Source organism: Elephas maximus, chromosome 1 (assembly GCF_024166365.1).
Source record: "Elephas maximus indicus isolate mEleMax1 chromosome 1, mEleMax1 primary haplotype, whole genome shotgun sequence".
In the NCBI taxonomy this organism is placed as follows: domain Eukaryota; kingdom Metazoa; phylum Chordata; class Mammalia; order Proboscidea; family Elephantidae; genus Elephas; species Elephas maximus.
Genome location: NC_064819.1, coordinates 122,694,156 through 122,712,379, shown reverse-complemented (window position 1 = coordinate 122,712,379; position 18,224 = coordinate 122,694,156). Strand labels below are relative to the sequence as shown.

The 18,224-nt window shown below is 41.4% G+C and overlaps 1 protein-coding gene across 7 annotated transcripts in view; it reads left to right on the top strand.

The window, feature by feature from the left end:
- The first annotated feature begins 3,683 nt into the window (after positions 1 to 3,683).
- DST (dystonin) overlaps positions 3,684 to 18,224 on the top strand; it is a 490,994-nt gene continuing 476,453 nt past the window's right edge. For all 7 annotated transcript variants that reach the window (XM_049894718.1, XM_049894699.1, XM_049894708.1 and 4 more), the window contains exons 1-2: positions 3,684 to 3,966; positions 4,555 to 4,589. In XM_049894718.1, coding sequence (XP_049750675.1) covers positions 3,786 to 3,966; positions 4,555 to 4,589 — 216 coding nt within the window. In that variant the 5' untranslated portion in view covers positions 3,684 to 3,785. The remainder of the gene's footprint in view (positions 3,967 to 4,554; positions 4,590 to 18,224) is intronic.

The following is an 18,224-nucleotide window of genomic DNA, read 5'->3' as shown; positions in this document are numbered from 1 at the left end:
GTTGGTCACCACACAATGTAGGGTAAAGCCTTTTCTTCTTCTTGATTTTTCTTCTTGACCTATAAATTAGGAACTTGGGCTACCTCTAGAGAAATAGTGGGAAGATGTTTCTGCCGTTATATTAAATTCCCTTATTCACTCTTCTCCTTGGGAGGTAGAATGAATTATTAGAGAAGGTCCTGCCAGCCACTAGTGGGTGAGGCTGACATTAGTCCCACACAGGGTTCTGTCTCGTGCTCACTCAGGCTACTTGCCTCATGGGTTGGAAAATGTCAGGGTTTTCTCAACCTTCTCTTGATATATAGGGAACAGGGACAGGTAAAGTTCCTTTCAGTCCCAGGGTTGGGGAGGCCTGCAGTCCTTTAGCTGTGACCAGGTGGAAACATGGAGTTAGAGAAAAAGGAATAAGATGCCCCATTTTGGCCTTGAGTCTAAGCCGTGTTCTTCAGTGTGGTTTTACCCTGAATAAAGTTTATATTTTAACTTCCCTTTGGTTTCTTGAGTCTGTTTCTAGTTTGGCTTAGAATCCAAAGGAACGAAGGGGTGAGGGATAGCTCACATTCTACATACCTAATACTCTCTTAGCTATTTTTCCCCACTCATTTGTCTTCTCTTGGGTGGCACTGTTAACTCACTGTCATAAAAAAGCCTCAACACATTACATATATGTTACATTTTGATGATCTGGAAGTTGACTATTCCGGAAAGTCTCAGTATGAAAGATTTTGGCCATGGGCCTTCCTCCCCCATCCCTACCACCAAACTTGAAAAAATTTATGACATTTTTACTATGCCAATTATTCTTTTGTAATGAAAACCTAGAAGGAAAAAAATGCATGACTTCTACTAAATTAACTTCCAAAAAGGATTGATTGGCTAATTTAATATTTATTGAATTCTACAACGCATTAGGCACCACCTAAATGCATAAAAAAGAAGCAATTAATAACATTACATTATTTGGAAAAGGAAATTACAAATTAGCAACAAACAAATCAGAAAATAAAAATGGAACCTAAATACTGAATTCTTTTAATGATTTGGTTTGCCTCCTATTAGTATCCCTGAGATAACAGAAATGAGTGCATCTAGAAAGAAATATCTATAGTATGGCAGTTAAGCATTTGCCCGCTGGAGAGAGATAAATGCTGTTCTTGTGTGTGTTTCAAACTTATAAATGGCTGCGGCAGACTCAGGATAATAACAATTGTGCTAAAGTAATAGCTCAGAAAACCATAATTGCTATTTAGTTGCTTTTTGTTGTTAAAAGTGCAAACTTTGGGGCAAACTGGTTACTATGCTGTGTTTGTGGTCTTAGACATGTTTCTGTTCAAGGATATTTAGGCCATTTTGCCTCACTCACAAATTTTAGTCAGTAAGACCTATAAAGATGATTGTCCTAAACTCTGTTAATTATTCCCACCAATGTTTGCAAAGGGTTAATTCAGTTTTGTTGTTGTTACTCTAAATTGCTCCACTATGCCACTGTAAGGCAATGGGGCAAAGAATCCTTGTTGCCTGATATGCCACACATTGCAGGTTCTCAGGATTCTCTTCAGTAACTGCTGCACTAGTGACAGGGATACTGTCCCTCACTGCAGGGGGCTGAGGTGTCAGGAAACCTTTAAACAATGTGCACACGATGCAGTGCTACCTGCTAGCCCTCTGAGTGCTAGGGACCTATGAAGCCTACATTCAATTTTCTTACTTATGCAGAGTCTGCAAGCAAGTTTCCATCTTTCACCAAAAACAACTGAATGGGATGCAACATGTCAACAATTTGAATGTTTATTTTGTCTTAGGAAACTCAAACTGCAAATGAGAAAGCTTATCAATTGCTTTCCATGTTTACGAAGCTGACATTTAAAAGGCTGCATTAGACAATGCCTGTTTGAGTTTCTGTTAATGCTTACACATGGTAATATGTAACCAGCCTCGAGAATATCAATCGTTAAGCTTTTATGTAGAGCTGTGCGTTGGTTTTATATAGTTAGAAAACAATACTGACTTTGAGATCCTACAAGCAAATAACAAAACTTAAACATTCTTACTGTTTTTGCTTTCCAGAATTTTACAAATAACTTTTTTATGACACAGAATTAGTTTACTCTTTGCAATATCCCAAAATAAGAGTCCACTCTTGCAGTTATTAGACACTCTATAAATGCAATAATGTGTTGCCTTGTCACTATAAATGAAACTTCTTTATGCGAGTAAACAAAACAGAACCAACCCCATACAGGGAAGGCCTTGGGGCAGCAGAACGCAGCCGCGCTGCACTGGCCTGCCAAGTATGCAAGATGCCGCAGACTGCTGCAGGAGCGGCCTCCTGGCCAGGTGGCCTTAGTCATCCGCAGAAGGGCACACTGCGGCGTTCCTGCTTTACCTTCTGCGTTGGCATTGCACCAGGAACCACTATAAAATCCCCTGGCCACCAACTGCAATATGTTTTTTGATGGTTATGAAGAAATGTGGGGAGGGGGGAAGAGGCAGACAGAGTGGGTGTGTGCGCGAGTGTGACAGATCACTATTTCTTCACACTCTCTAAAAAATTCTCCCCCAGATATTTACGAGCCAATCCCCCAACTTCCTTCATATGCCAGGCCCCTAAAACTGAAATCGCCTCTCCCCTCAAAAACAGTAGATGGGTCAGTTGTACGGTAAACGCGGGGATACAAGAGAATCTAAAGTGCCTATTTTCTCGGCTGCGAAATTGCACCAAGTTTGGGGGCAAAACAGTTCATGTCTATTCGGGAGCGCTCCTTCCTAGCTTAGAGCGGGTTGGAAAGGGATGAGTCTCCCGTTTCTGGAGGACCTAAACTCCCACGGAAGGCCCATCCCAGTGTTCAAGCTTCAGCGTGCCAGGACCCCCCCCCCCCCGCAAGCAATTGCTCACCCAGCTGCATCCTCCAAAGCCCCAACCTCGGGGCCGGGGCGCGGGAAGTGGGAGGTGGGGGTAGCACCGCTTGGAGAATCCCGCCACTGCCTTACGGTTCTCCCCCTGGCTCCTTGGCGCCCCCTGAGGCGGCCGGGCTCCACAGCAATTCTGACAAGGGAGGCTGGATAGGTGGAAGCGCCAGGTGTCCCCGGCGCGGAGAGGCGCCAGGCCAGTGCACCTGCTGGCGGTGCGGGCTGGCGGGCGGCCCCGCGGGAGGGCGCTGGACTCTCAACTCAGGCCAGGGCACAGCCTGCGGCCGTGGCCGCAGCCGCCGCAGCCCCAGCAGCCATGTCCGCGCGCCCGCGCTGCCGCAGCCCGGCCGTGATGTCATCAGCCGAGCCCCCGCCACGGCGCCCCATTCCCGCCTCCCGCGGGCTGCCACGGCTGCAGCCTAGGCGCCGCGCCCCCGCCCCAACCCACGTGTGCCTGGTTTAGGGGATGCTGACGGCCGCGGAGGCCACGAGACTATGCGCCCGACCCGGGCGACCACGGCGGCGGCGCTGCTCCTCCCTGCTCGCCGCGTCCCTGGCGGGGCTGCGCCCGGGGGCTGCGCACAGACGGGGGCGGGGGCGACTGGGGAGGGAAGGGAGAGGCTCCCCGCCGCCGACTCCCTGACTCGTCGCCGTCTGCTGAGTCATGGCAAGCACTCCCCGCAGCCCCAGATCACTCGCGTAGCGCGGCTGGCGCGGGGTGCGCAGCCATTGGGTTGGGCGCAGGGCCGCGAGCGCCGGGCATGACGCGCTGAGCCGCGCTCGCCCGTGCCAGTCGCCCGGCTTGCGCCCAGCGCGGGTGCCTCTGCCACCGCCTTCCAGCCCCGCAGCCGAGCCGCCCCCGCCTCGCCCGCACCATGATCGCCGCGGCTTTCCTCGTCTTGCTGAGACCCTACAGCATCCAATGTGCCCTCTTCCTCTTGTTGCTTCTGCTGGGCACTATCGCCACCATCGTCTTCTTCTGCTGCTGGCACCGCAGGCTCCAGAAAGGGAGGCATCCAATGAAATCGGTCTTTTCGGGCCGTTCACGGAGCCGAGGTAAGACACGCCGGGACCGGTTCCCTCGTGTTAGGAGGAACATTTAAGCCTATTCCGAGAGTGAAGCGCGGTTCACTCCCTTCTCCGTTGCAGCCCCTGCCCCCGTGGTTGCCCACTCCCCAAGCTAAGTACGTTTATTTGTTTCACCGCCCCCCTTGCTTTTTTGCCCCCCCCCCCAGTCTCTCGGGTTTGGATAACCACGGCGATGTAGAAAACTGGGAGGAGAGGAAAGAACAAAAAATTTTAGTGTCCATTTTGCTAAAGCCCTAAGGGTAATTCCAATCGAGTCCGGGGCTGCTGCTGTCTCTCCTTTACCTATGCATCGGTAGAACGTAGGGGTGAGAAAGTAAGATAAAGAGAGTTCGGGGTTCCCCAACTCCCCCAGAACTTTCTCGGAAACTTCTCTCGGAGAAATCACCTAGAGACTGATGGCCCGGTGACCCTCACCTTAGGATGTCCTCCTCTGAATTCGAGGCGTCTAGAATGTGCCCGACCTTTGTCCCTCAGTCATTAGCAAAAGTCATTAGTAACTGGGCATGTGAAGGACTAGTTGTTAAATGAAGTCCCGTTTTTCTCTTCTCTCCCCAGATGCTGTCATGAGATCTCACCACTTTCGTTCTGAGGTAATTTATTTAGCGCGCACAGTCAAGGTCAGAAGAAGTTCTCTTTCCTGAGTACCAATGTTAGTCACATTCCTGTTAAGAAACCAGCAGGGCCATGAATGGCGAGTATGCTCTCCCGAAGGCGAAATTGCCCGGTTTGTTTGGAAGCGATTCCGGCACAACCTAAGTTCCCGGCAAACAGTTTTCCCAGATTTCGTGTGTAGTGGAGACGCTGTGCAAGTGGGCGAAAGGCGGCTCCTAACGGTGCCGCGGATCTTAGGGAAGTTAGTCAGAGGGTGGGTGTTGTCTTAGTTTACAGTCTATAATTTATTTGCCAGTGAAAGCTTGCTGAGTGCTGTGAGCTGACTGTGGTTGTTCACTTGGATGAACGACAGAGAAGAGCTTTTGGGAAGGGACTGCAGAGCAGTTTGATCCATACGCATTTCATTTTAAGATCTTGCAAATATACGTTTCTATTCACTCAAAGTTCCCCATGTTTTATTGGAGGCTTCTGATTTTTTTTTTTGCAAAGTGATAGTGGTGGTGACTGGGCATCTCGGGATCCAGTGCACTTAAATGCTCCTGCTCATCTTTCAAAACGTCAACTGCCCTTCCTTGAGCAGGTGACCTGGGTACAGTGATTCAGTGGGACTTTTGTAGGTTCAACTCCACTGAAGACAAAACAAAACAAAAAAAACCTACAAGTTCTCCAGGATTCAGCTTTTTTTTTTCTTTTTTTTTTGAGTTTCCAGATCCTTCACCTCTTAGTGAGAAATATTTCTCCCCTTTTTGAGAAAGTTTCACAGGCCAGTTTTGGAGGTTGCTAGTGCTGATGTTTGATGCAGTTTACTCATCTTAGAAAAGACTTCATAGTTACACCCCCTGCATTTACTGAGAAGTTATTTCACATTTCATCTCACTAGTTAATGTGATGTTTTATTGGACCCTAGATGTTTTATTGAACTCTGGTTGCTTAAAAGCCTTAACTGAATTATTTTAACATCATTATGGTGTTGCACAATAAGTAATTCTATTGTATATAGCCCTGGAGGATGAGAACTTTGTGTTTAATTTAGGATTCTTAAGAATATAAGTTAACTAGCTAGACAATTAGAGGCTCTATTCCTGGCCTGGAAACCCTGGTGGCATAGTGGTTAAGGGTTTGGCTGCCAACCAAAAGGTCGGCAGTTTGAATCTACCAGGTGCTCCTTGGAAACCCTATGGGGCAGTGTTCCTCTGTTCTGTAGGGTTGCTATGAGTCAGAATCAACTGGAGCACAACAGGTTTGGTTTTTGATTCCTGGCTTAAGGAGCCCTGGTGGTACAGTGGTGTTCGACTGCTAACCAAAAATTTGGTATTTTGAATCCACCAGCTGCTCCTCAGGAGAAAGATGTGGCAGTCTGCTTCTGTAAAAATTACAGCCTTGGAAACAACTATGGTGCAGTTTTACTCTATCTTATAGGGTCGCTATGAGTCAGAATTGACTCCACAGCAGTGGATTTGGCTTTTGGTTATTCTTAGCATTACATTAACTAGTTGTGAAGTGCTGGGAAACTCAAGTTCTTTGCACCTGTTTTCTCATCTGTAAAAGAGATCTAATAGTACCTTGCAAGGTCGTTGGGGAGATTACATATAATTATGTAAAAAAAAAGCCCACTTAGTTCATAATAGGTATTCAATACTTGGTAGCTATCATTGTATTTTGTAAACTGAATTTTAAAAAGTGCACAATAAATGATCTGTTAGCAAATGTTTTAAGTCTTTGTTAAATTAATTAATTCAAGACACAAATTATATCTGTTGTGAAGCAACAGTTTCGGAATATATGATTCGAGTAGAACAACCCAGTAAGATGTGACAAAACGTAAATAATAGTCAAGTTATGAACATCGAAACTTAAAGTAGTTTTATTTTAAAAAGAGATCACCAGTTCTACACACATAAGTGGTAGAACCTAAATAATACCCTGTTACGGATTTTTAGTACTAGCCATGAGGCATTTTGGTTAAAGCATAAACAGGAAGAATAAATGAGATGGGCTAAGTCTTCTGTACTTCTCTCTCAGTTTAAATATTTGTCCAGAGTTTGCATGTTGGTTAGGAAAGCTGAGGCAGTTCTTTTATGCCTTAACTCATTTCCTGAGATTCCTGGTAAAGTTTGACATCTGTGTGTGTACTTGAGGTTTGCTTGGTCTGCTAGACTGTTAGCTCCTTGAGGGCAGGAACCATGTCTCTCTCGTTTAGTGCAGTATCTCCACGCCCAGCCCAGTACCTAGCATCCAATGGGTTCTTTTTTCTTTTTTTAAAAAAATAATTTTTATTATGCTTTAAGTGAAAGTTTACAAATCAAGTCAGTCTCTCACACAAAAACCCATATACACCTTGCTACACACTCCCGATTACTCTCCCCCTAACAAGACAGCCTGCTCCCTCCCTCCACTCTCTCTTTTCGTGTCCTTTTTGCCAGCTTCTAACCCCTTCCACCCTCTCATCTCCCCTCCAGGCAGGAGATGCCAACATAGTCTCCAGTGTCCACCTGATCCAAGAAGCTCACTCCTCACCAGCATCCCTCTCCAACCCATTGGCCAGTCCAATCCAATGGGTTCTTAATAAATATTTGTTGAATGAATGAAAAACGTAGGTGGCTAGTACTTTAAGTTGCTGATTCCTTGTAACTGGGCAAATAGAACTCAGTATTGGGTAGAAAAGAAAAATGTACATTCTCAGGAAAGTGTTTGCTTGGGATTCAACATTTGCTGAATCACCGCTGTTATTTTATCTTTCCAGGCTTTTAAAATTTGCTGTGGGGTTAGTACCAAAAAATATAAGCCATGAAGTATAACAGATTGGCTTTGATTTGAAGACATTCTAAACAGGAAAATTGAATGTGATATTAGGTTAATTTGTTGGTGGGATACCTGTGTTTCCTTTTGTACCAAGTTCTTTTTGGTACACAACTCAAAGAATATTATGTTATAAGTGAAAATCCGGAGACTGTGTTACCTGAGAATGTCATATTTCATTACTGTTTTGTGTCTACCCTAAATAAAATGTTTTCCATTAAGGAAAAATTAGGGAATATTTTCTTCTTCCTTTCCATCAAAATATCATTTTCTGCACAATTTTCTCCTCAAGATATACCTTGCAATTTACTTGGATTTTAGCATAATATTTAGAGTTTCAGCACTACTGTAATGGATATTCTTGTTGCTCCTTAGTAGCGTGTAAAAGTAGCAGCTGCTACAAAATAATTATCAAAGAAAATGTTTTGATTTTCTGATGTGTCGTAATCATATTGAACTAAGAAGTTAGTGCTTTCTGTGTCTTATTTCAATTTAAGTAAGTAGGTAGCTCACTCTCGATTTCTGTGGTGGTCAAGTGAGGAAAATGCATCTAGGATGTGCTGACTCACTTTGAAATGTGAAAGAGCTTTGAGAAAGGCCTTGGACCGATGATGAGGCTCCATGAGCACTTTGCTGCTTTGTTTGTCAGAGGATAGCGCTTCTGCTACCTGCATATCCAGGGAGGAGTTCACTTGGACAGGAAATTTCAGTGGGTTCTTTCCCAGGTAGTCAGAGAAATACTTTTCCACAGGATAAGACCATGGCACCAGGACCCAGTTTGTTTCAGGGATGTTCAGCAGGGAAGAAAGCCATGTCTCTCATCTGAGGCGCTCCAGCTCTTTTCTCTTCACTAAGTATATCATAAACATATTTCTTCAATTCAGTTTCTTCGTCATGAAGCTAGAAATAAATAGAGTTGTTTATAAGATGTTTTGGGAACCATAATTACTGCCACATCCTTTTTATTTTCATGTCCTTGCAAATTTATCTTTACTGGTTTCTTAATAGTCTTCTAGATTTTAACAATAGCATATGAGAATGTGAAATTGTTAATCATCCAGCAAGGCCTGAACTGTAACCTCATTTTACTGACAGATAAAAAAGGCTCAACCTGATAGATAGAAATATGTGTTTTGTGCATGCATATAAAGAACTTGGCAAAAACAGTTCAATGTTTTTATATTTTTATCTTAAACAGTTCATGAAGCCAAGTTATTTCACGCCTCTGTAGGACCCAGTCTAGAAACCAAGTGTTCATTCTAAGAAGTGTACTTTTCCTGAGGACTTAACAATGTTTTCTGCTGCGACTATAGCTGGAGCCCTGGTGGTGCAGTGGTTAAGAGCCTGGCCGCTAACCAAAAGGTTGGCATTTGGAATCCACCAGCCACTCCTTGGAAGTCCTATGAGGAAGTTCAGCTCTGTGACTAGAAACCGTGGTAAACTGTTACCCTAGATTTCTATGGTGAAAATCAGACAGTAGCAATCCTGATTGTAAGGAACTTTCAAAATGTGATATGGGTAATTGAGGTACCATTAGATTACAAGAAAGAATGTCAGGAGTACTTCAGTACAGTGAAGACAATTATAATACCCATTGAGAATACCCAGAGTGAACAGTGGTAAATGATCCCTATTCATCAGCTCAGCAGAAGAAGGGAGGCCTTGTTTGATGCAAGGAGGGGGCAGAGTGTATTTTAAGTCTATTAGGAGTTGAGTAAATGTCTTCACTTCCCTTTTCAGGTAGAAGAACCAAAAGAGTTGAGCAGTTCACTGAGGGTCACTAAACAAGATAAGGACTGAGTAAGAGGAGAATTCCCTGGCTACATCTTGTCTGCCCTGTGGTATTTAACTGTGTCACTCAGAGCCCAGAGAATAATATGCCCAAAATTCTCAATGAAACAGAATTGAAGTTAAGCGAGCTTGTAGTGGACATTTCTGAATAAGCTGAATAGTCAAAACCTTTATCTGATGATTATTGCAGTTATCCTAAATGACGACATGATCCGCACATACTCTTGGCCTCATCATGTTCCCAGAGTGTCCTTGAACCAAACCCTGGGAGGACAGTTAGCAAAATAACCACATTTCACAGCCTCTCATTAAATTTGCATTTGGATCTTTCCTTAAGACTTCGCCAAATTAGTGGATTAGGGAAAGTGATAGTTTGTTATTTAGCTATCCTTTATAATTAGATTATCTTTAGAAATAAATTCTTTGCCTAAAGACTAGATCTAAATTAATTTATACCAATTAAGCCAGTCTTAAGTTGTAACTGAATGCATGATCCAGTGTTCATTTAACTTTACTCAATTATTTTCAAAATAAACAACATTTTTTTTTTTTTTTTTTTGGTACAAGGTGCTTTGTTAGACACTAGGGTTAAAAAGGGTCTGAGATACAGCCGATGCCCTTGACTATTACTCCTAAGACACTCCCAATATCAGTGCTGAAATTTTATAGCTACTCATTTATCCCATTGCGGTAACTGAACTGCTATGCTGCTTCCCACTGTGAATCACAGATATGATGAGAGCATCCAAGGCAATGGTGTACAAGTGTACAGTCAGTACATATATGTGAATGAGACAGATTCATTTCTAGTCACAGAGCTTGTTACACCAGACTCACTGCTATCATATAATTGATCCTTACTTTAGCTCCATGGTAATAAAATAGAATGCTGAAAGCAGGAAAAAAAAAAAAGGAGAGGGGAAACACAAAAACAACCCTTTTATTCCATGTATCTAAGCCAGTTAGACTTCTTGGAAAAAGTACAACCAGAATGCTCTATAGAAGCAAGTATGGGGAGACTATGTATCACATATTTTGGACATGTTATCAGGAGGAATCAGTCCGTGGAGAAAGAGATCATGCTTGGTAAAGTACAACGTCAGCAAGAAAGAGGAAGACCCTCAATGAGATGGACTGACGCAGTGGCTGCAACAATGGGATCAAACATAACGATTGTGAGGATGGCACAGGACCGGGCAGTATTTCATTCTGTTGTACATGGGGTCACTATGTGTTGGAACCGACTCGACGGTACCTAACAACACAACAACAAGCCAATTACAAGGAGCCTTGGTGGTGCAGTGGTTAAGCGCTCAGCTGCTAACCAAAAGGTCAATGGTTTGAACCCACCGGCTACTCCACAGGAGAAAGATGTGGCGGTCTGCTTCAGTAAAGATTTACAGCCTTGGAAACCCTGTGGGGCAGTTCTACTCTGCCTATAGGGTCGTGTGAGCCAGAATTGATTAGAAGGAAAAGAATTTGGCTTGTTTTTTTAAGCCAGTTGTGTGCAATCTAGTTTAAAGCTGGAAAAAAATATTTTCCAGGAAGTTTGAATCCTTGTCTATCCTTAAGGCTCAGGAGTAAAGTCCTCTTTGAGATGTAGATTGCAAAATAGAGCCAGATTAATAATGAGTATTGGTGTAATGAAAGGAGTAGAGGAACTCTGAATTTGGGTTCCAACTCTCCCCTAAGCTAACTGTGTGACCCTGGCTGGGTCTTAGTGTCTCTGAGCCTTGGTGCTCTCACTGGAGCTCCTTATGAAGTAACAGGCTATGTTTCTACTATGTGCAAAGCATCATGCTAAGAAGGTGTCATGTCAGACATGGTTCCTGCCTTGTAGAAGCGTAAAGCAGCGTAAAGCAGCGAAAGATAAACTTATAATTAGAATAAATACCAAGTAATAGCAGGGGCTGTGACTAAGAACCTGGCTGCTAACAGAAGGGTCAGTGGTTTGAACCCCACCAGCCACTCCTCGGAGGAAAGATGTGAGTCTGCTTCTGTAAAGATTTATAGACTTGGAAACCCAACGGGGGCAGTTCTGTCTACTCTTTCCTATAGAGTCGCTATGAGTTGGAATAGAGTCAATGGCAGTGAGTTTACCAGGTAACAAATTACATACGGAAAGTGAATCATTGGAATAGTTCTGATGAAGTGATAGCTTCTAGCTGGGGTGAACAGAGAAGCCTCCCCAAGGAGGTGATATTTATGCTGACTGGTGAAGGTTGGGTAGCACCTGGGTAGACAGAGAGGGAATTGAGAGCAAACCCTGGCAGAATGGCAGAAGAATAGGCAAAGATTCAAGAAAGCACACAGCCTGTTTTCAGATCTCAGAGTATACCATTATTATTAAAGGGTCCTTGAATTTGCGTACAGGAATTTAGAGCTAGAAATATAAGTAGGTGCCAACTACAATAAAATAATTTTTGTATTCTACTTGACACTTGTCAAAAGGCTTTGATATAACACTATATCATTTAAACACCTTAAGAGAGCACCTGCTATGAGCCTCTCAAGGGAAGCAAAAAAACCACCTTTTGATTTATTTTCCAGTAACTATAACAAAACAGCTCCGTCATTCTTCTACTTGGGGAGGATGAAGAGTTATGATCTCTAAAGCAGACTGTGAGCCTTTCTGTTCATTCTCTGAATCCGAGCTTTTGCCGATACCATGTTTTGTGGTCCAGGGCTAAAAGCATTGGGTTATATTCTGACTGCAGATGCCATCTATCCAGGGATCAATGACAACCTGCTCCTGTGTTCAGTGTGGGCGTTTCAGATCTGAACGTGAAATAGAAGAACATCGTAGGTCGTTCATTAGTGCATGGCCATTTTTATCAGCTGTGGAATATATTACAGTTTTTAAGAAGTATTTGAAATGTGTATATCTGCTTTTAAACTGTTGTTGTTAGGTACTGTTGAGTCGGTTCTGACTCACACTGACCCTGTGTACAGTAGAACAGAACACTGCCCAATCCTGTGCCATCCTCACAATTGTGGCTGTGTTTGAGCCCGTTGTTGCAGCCACTGTGTCAATACATCTCATTGAGGATCTTCCTCTTTTTCAATGATCTGCCACTACTTAACATCACTCACAGGTAGGTCACCAATGACACCCAAGTTGCTAAATCATATGCATCAATCCTTATCTTAATTGACCTATATAGTATTTGACATGTGGCCACTGATTCCTTCTTAAAACTCTTTTCATCCTTGGCTTTTAGACAACATTCTCTTGGTTTTTCCTCACCATGGGTTCCTCTTTTCCTACTGACATATTGATCTTCCCAGGGTACTGTCCTTTACTTCTTTTTTAATGAACAGAATTGTTGAGATGAAATTCACATTTAATTCACCCATTTAAAGCATACAATTCAGTGGTTTTTAGTATATTCACAAGATAGTACAGCTATCACCACAGTTTAATTTTAGAACATTTTCATCACCCCCGAAGAAACCCCATACCCATTAGCATTCACTTCCCATAACCCTCCCATTCCCATCCACCAGTCTCTGGCACCCCTAATCTACTTTCTGTCTCTATGAGTTTGCTGGGCCTCATTTTTGCTCACTCTGTTCAGGCTTAACTTGTGGGATATCATTCAGCGCACTGTTTCAGTTTACCCTTATGTAATGATTACTCTTATATCGGAATCTGAAACCTAGACCTTGCTTTTGACCTCCAGATCCAGGGAGTCACCTGCTTTTTTCTCATTTTCACGTGGGTGTCCCACAGGCATCTCACACTGAATATGTCTAAAATGGAACTCATCAACCCCTCACCACATCTGCCCCTGTTTTGGAGAATGGCACTAGCTCCCCCTTCCCCAGAGTTGCTCAAACTAGAAATCTAGAAGATATTGCAAACCCCGTCTCATCCATCCTTCCCTAATTATCATTCCTTTTAAATATCTCTGGGTCTGCCTTCCTCACTGTCCCCACTGCAGCTAGCTTAGTTCAGACCCTATAAAAACCTCTAGACAAGTCTCCCTGCCTTCATTCTTGCCCCGCCCCAATCCATCCACACTAATTTAACAAGGATCATTCGAAAATAAAACTTTATTCTTAAAACTAGTATTAGTCAAAGAGACATCCAGATAACAGGAAACCTAACTTAAAATGGCTTATTAACAAACAAAAGTTTATATTCTGTCATAGCAAGTGGTTTGGAGATGGCTGCAGGCTTTGCTGGAGCACCTGTCCAGCATCATTTCTGGGTAATCTTGATCTTTGTGTCATGGTTGCAGGATGACTGGTACAGTTCCAGATACCATGCCTGAATTCAAGGAAGGAAGGAGAGGAAGGGGCATAACTAGCTGTGGATACCAGTTGCCACTGAGTCAGTTCTGACTTGTGGTGACCCCATGTGTTTCAGAGTAGAACTGTGCTCCATAGGATTTTCAATGGTGGTGACCTTTTGGAAGAAGGTTGCCAGGGCTTTCTTTCAAGGTGCCTCTGGGTGGATTCAAACCATCAACCTTTTGTTGGCTTAACCGTTTGTGTTACCCAGAGACTTCCAGTCATGGGTATTTATCAGGAAATCAAAATCCTTGCCAGAAATTTTTTCAATTAGATTTCTACTTGGATTTCACTGGCCAGAACTGTGTCACATGGCTGTCCTCACTGCACAGGAGACTTGGGATATGAGCCTTTACCTTTCTTAGCTTCTGTAGTAGAGCTAGGCAAGTGAAAATGGATTGGGGATGGATGGTGGATTAGCCACATTCCTCCCCTACTAAAAAGCCTTCAGTGTCTTCCCTATTCCTTCAAGATAACGAAGTTAAAGTTTCTTAATATAGCATCATAAGAATGCCTATACTGATGTCCTTGTGGTAGTTCTGATCAGTTGCCTGTACTTCTTTGTAATTCCGCAAATGGACCGTGGCCTTTCAGGATTATTGCTTTTGTTCATGTTATTTCCAGCTGAGAAGTCTTTCTTTCCTTTCTTTTCTTTGTACACCAACAAAACTGAGTTCATAGGGCATCTCCTCCAGAAAATATTCTTGGCTCCCTCCTCATAACAATAATATATTTTTTGTTTGTCTTTCCTAAGTGATTGTGTCTTGAAATCAGTCTAAATCACTAGGTATTAACACAGTGTCTGGTATGTAGTGAAGCTCGTAAATGTTTGCTGAATGAATGAATATTTGAAGTTTTCTGCAAGTCAGTTTAATTCTCTTCTGACAAATCTTGTAACTTTGCAGATATTTCTGTATCCCTCTTCTCCCTAAATGGAAAGAGACAGATGCTTTTTCATTTTTTATTTCAGAAACACAGTTATGCCTTAATTACTATTCTGTGTTTACTTCTAAGGCTCACAGATTCAGGCACTTTAAAAATGAGTTGAAAATATCCCCTTCAATTTTTATTCATTATTGAAAAACTATTTTCATACTTTGATCTGAGAGTTCTGAACAAAATTTTTAATATTTAGTATGTTTATTTCAATTTGCAATCTATAAAATCAATATGACTGTATTCTCTATTATCTTGTAACCAGTTTTCCTCATAGACCAATTCTAGTGCCTGAATGTATGTTTTGTTTACAATGACATTGGTGCCAAGTGGAACTGCTTTAACTGTCTTAAGTTGAAAAGATCAGGGGCAATTTTAGTGGGTAATTTATGTGCTCATGCCAGGTGGAGCCAAATGGTGTGCTTTGGTAATCTTTGTTCAACTAATTTTGATAAATCTAGTGTTAAATTTGAATGATGAACATTAGAAATGGCAAATATCAAGGTAAATAGGCCATTTTATTTTTCTTAATGTATTTAATATGATTGTTTAAATTATAAATTATAACATTTTCTTATGCAGTTTATGATATACATAGATGTATGATATCTATAGCATAAAGAATGACAAGGGACTAAACGAACTCCCTATATGATTGCAGGAAACCCTGGTGGTGTAGTGGTTAAGAGAGCTATGGTTGCTAACCAAAAGGTTAGCAGTTCGAATCCACCAAGAGCTTCTTGGAAACCCTATGGGGCAGTTCTGCCCTGTTCTATAGGGTCGTTATGAGTCGAAATCGACTTGATGGCAATGGGGTTGGTTGGTTGGGTTATATGATTGCAAGATTTCTATATTTTATGTGAAATGCTATATTAACTCTAAGCAGAATGAAATATTTTATAGATGCATATTTTAATCTTCAGAGCAACCATAATTTAATCCTTTTTCTTTTCAAAAGAGACTATTAAAATAAAAAGACAGGCTCAGAATGGGAGAAAACATTTACAAGGTGTCTACCTACAAAGTACTGAAAGAGACCTTAGTAAATAGATATACTGTGCCCTTGAATTGGAATCTTCAATATATTAAGATGTCAGTTCTTCCCAAATTATTCTACAGGTTTAATACAACCCCAATCAAAATCCCCAGCAGATGATTTCTTCTTTGACCCGTGGAATATTTAAAGCATTGTCTAACACAGTATTTGAGTATTTTCCATGTTTCTTTTAGTTGTTAATTCTGTTGGAGTCAGAGAGCATACTTTGTATGATTTCAATGCTTTTAAGTTTACTGAGGCTTATTTTTGGGACTAGCATCATCTATCCTAGAAATGTTTCATATATGCTGGAAAATGTGTATCCTCCTGTTGCTGAATGAAGTGTTCTAGAAATATCAGTTAGGTTAAGTTAGTTGTTAGTATTGCTCAAATCTTTTCTCTCCCTACTGATTTTCTGTCTACTTGTTTTATCAATTATTGACAGTAGGGTATTGAATAGGCCGTTATGAGTCGAAATTGACTCAATGGCACGCAACAACAGCAACAACAGGGTATTGCAGTCTCCAGCTATTACTGTTGTGTTTTCTACTCCTGGTTTCAATTCTGTCAGTTTTTGCTTCATGTATTTTAGCACTGTTATTAGGTCTGTATTCTTTTGTAATTGTTATATCTTCCTGATGAGTTGACCTGTTTATCATTATGAAATGTTCCTCTTTGTCTCTAGTATTATTTTTTAATCTTTAAGTCCATTTAAGTTCTCTTTTGATTATTGCTTGTCTGGTATGTCTGTTTTTGTCCTTTTACTTTCACCTATGTGTGTCTTTGAAGGTAAAATGTGTCTCTTGTAGATAGCATATAGTTGGATTTTTTTTTAAATGAAGTCTGGTTATCTCTGCTTTTTGATTAGAAGGCTTACTCTAATTATAGTTAATGTAATTATTGACACTGTTGGATTTGACATTTTGTTATGTGTTTTCTATCTCTCATCTACTTGTATCACAGCATACTTTGGATTAATGCTACCTTCATTTTGGTAAAGTATAGAAACTTCATTTCAGCATAGCTGTATTACTTTACCTATGCCTTGTGTTATTCTTGTCATCTTTATTATATCTTTATGTGGTATAAGCCCAGTAATCAAGTTTTATAGTAATTGTTTTATGCAGTTTTCTTTAAATCAGCTAAGAAGGGAAAAGAGAAAAAATATATTTATACTGTCATTTATGTTTACCTTTTCTGGTGCTTTTTATTTATGTGTCATCAGGTATCATTTCTTTTCAGCTCGAAGGCTTTACTTTGATGTTTGTTATAAGGCAGGTCTGCTAACAAGGAATTCTCTTACCTGTTTATCTAGACAGGTCTTTATTTTGCTTTTATTTTTGAAGGAGAGTGTCTTAGTTATCTGGTGCTGCTATAATAAATACCACAAGTGATTGGCTTCAATAAAGAGAAATTTATATTCTTACAGTTCAAATTCAGGACGTCAGGCCCAGGGGAAGGCTTTCTCTCTGTTAAGTCTGGAGGAGGGTCCTTGTCATCAGTCTTTCCTTGGTCTGGGAGTTTCTCAGAGCAGAGAACTCTGGTCCAAAGGACACGCTTTGTTTCCGGCGCTGCTTTCTTGGTGATATGCGGTCCCCCGTCTCTCTGCTTGCTACTCTCTTTTATATCTAAGAGATTGGCTCAAGGCACAATCCAATCTTGTAGATTGAATCCTGCCACATTACATAACTGCCACCTGTTCCACCTCATTAACATCGTAGAGCTAGGATTTATAACACATGGAAACCCTGGCGGTGTAGTGGTTAAGTGCTACGGCTGCTAACCAAAGGGTCGGCAGTTCGAATCTGTCAGGCGCTCCTTGGAAACTCTATGGGGCAGTTCTATTCCGTCATATAGGGTTGCTCTGAGTTGGAATCTACTCCACGGCACTGGGTTTGGTTTTGGTTTTTTGGTTAGGAAAATCACATCAGATGTCAGAATGGTGGACAGTCACACAATACTGGGAATCATGGCCTAGCCAAATTGACAGACATATTTTTGGGGGACACAATTCAATGCATGACAGATAGTTTTGTTGGATATAGAATTTTTGGTTAAATTTTTGTTTCAGCACTTTAAGTGTGTCATCCCACTGTCTTTTGGCATCCATTATTTCCGATGAAAAGTCAGCTGATATCGTTATTGAGGTTCTCTTATATGTTACGAGTCATTTATCTCTTGCTGCTTTCAAGATTTTCTATTTGTTTTTAGCTTTCTCCAGTTTGACCATGATGTGTCTGGGAATGGATCTCTTTGTGTTTATCCTACTTGGAATTTGTTGAGATTTTTGTATGTATAGGCTGTTTCCTTATCGAACATGGGAAGTTTTGGGCCATTTTTAAACATATTTCTTCTGCTCCTTTCTCTCTTTTTTGGACTCCCATTATGCATTTGTTGGTGTACTTCATGACATCTTCTAGGCTCTGTTCATTTTTCTCCATTTTTTAATTTTTCTTTCTGTTCTTCATATTGGACAATTTCTGTTGATCTCAGTCTTCAAGTTTGCTGATTCTTCTGTTACCTCACATCTGCTATTGAGCTAATGAAGTGAATTTCTTATCTTAGTTATTATAATATTTAACTCCAGAATTGTTATCTGATTCTTTTTCATAATTTCTGTCATTTTATTAATAATTTACATTTGATGAATCTTTGTTGCTATACTTCCTCTTATTTCATTAAACATGGTTTCCATTAGCTCTTTGAAATATTTTTCATAGCTGCTTTGAAATCTTTGTTAAATCTAGACTCCCAG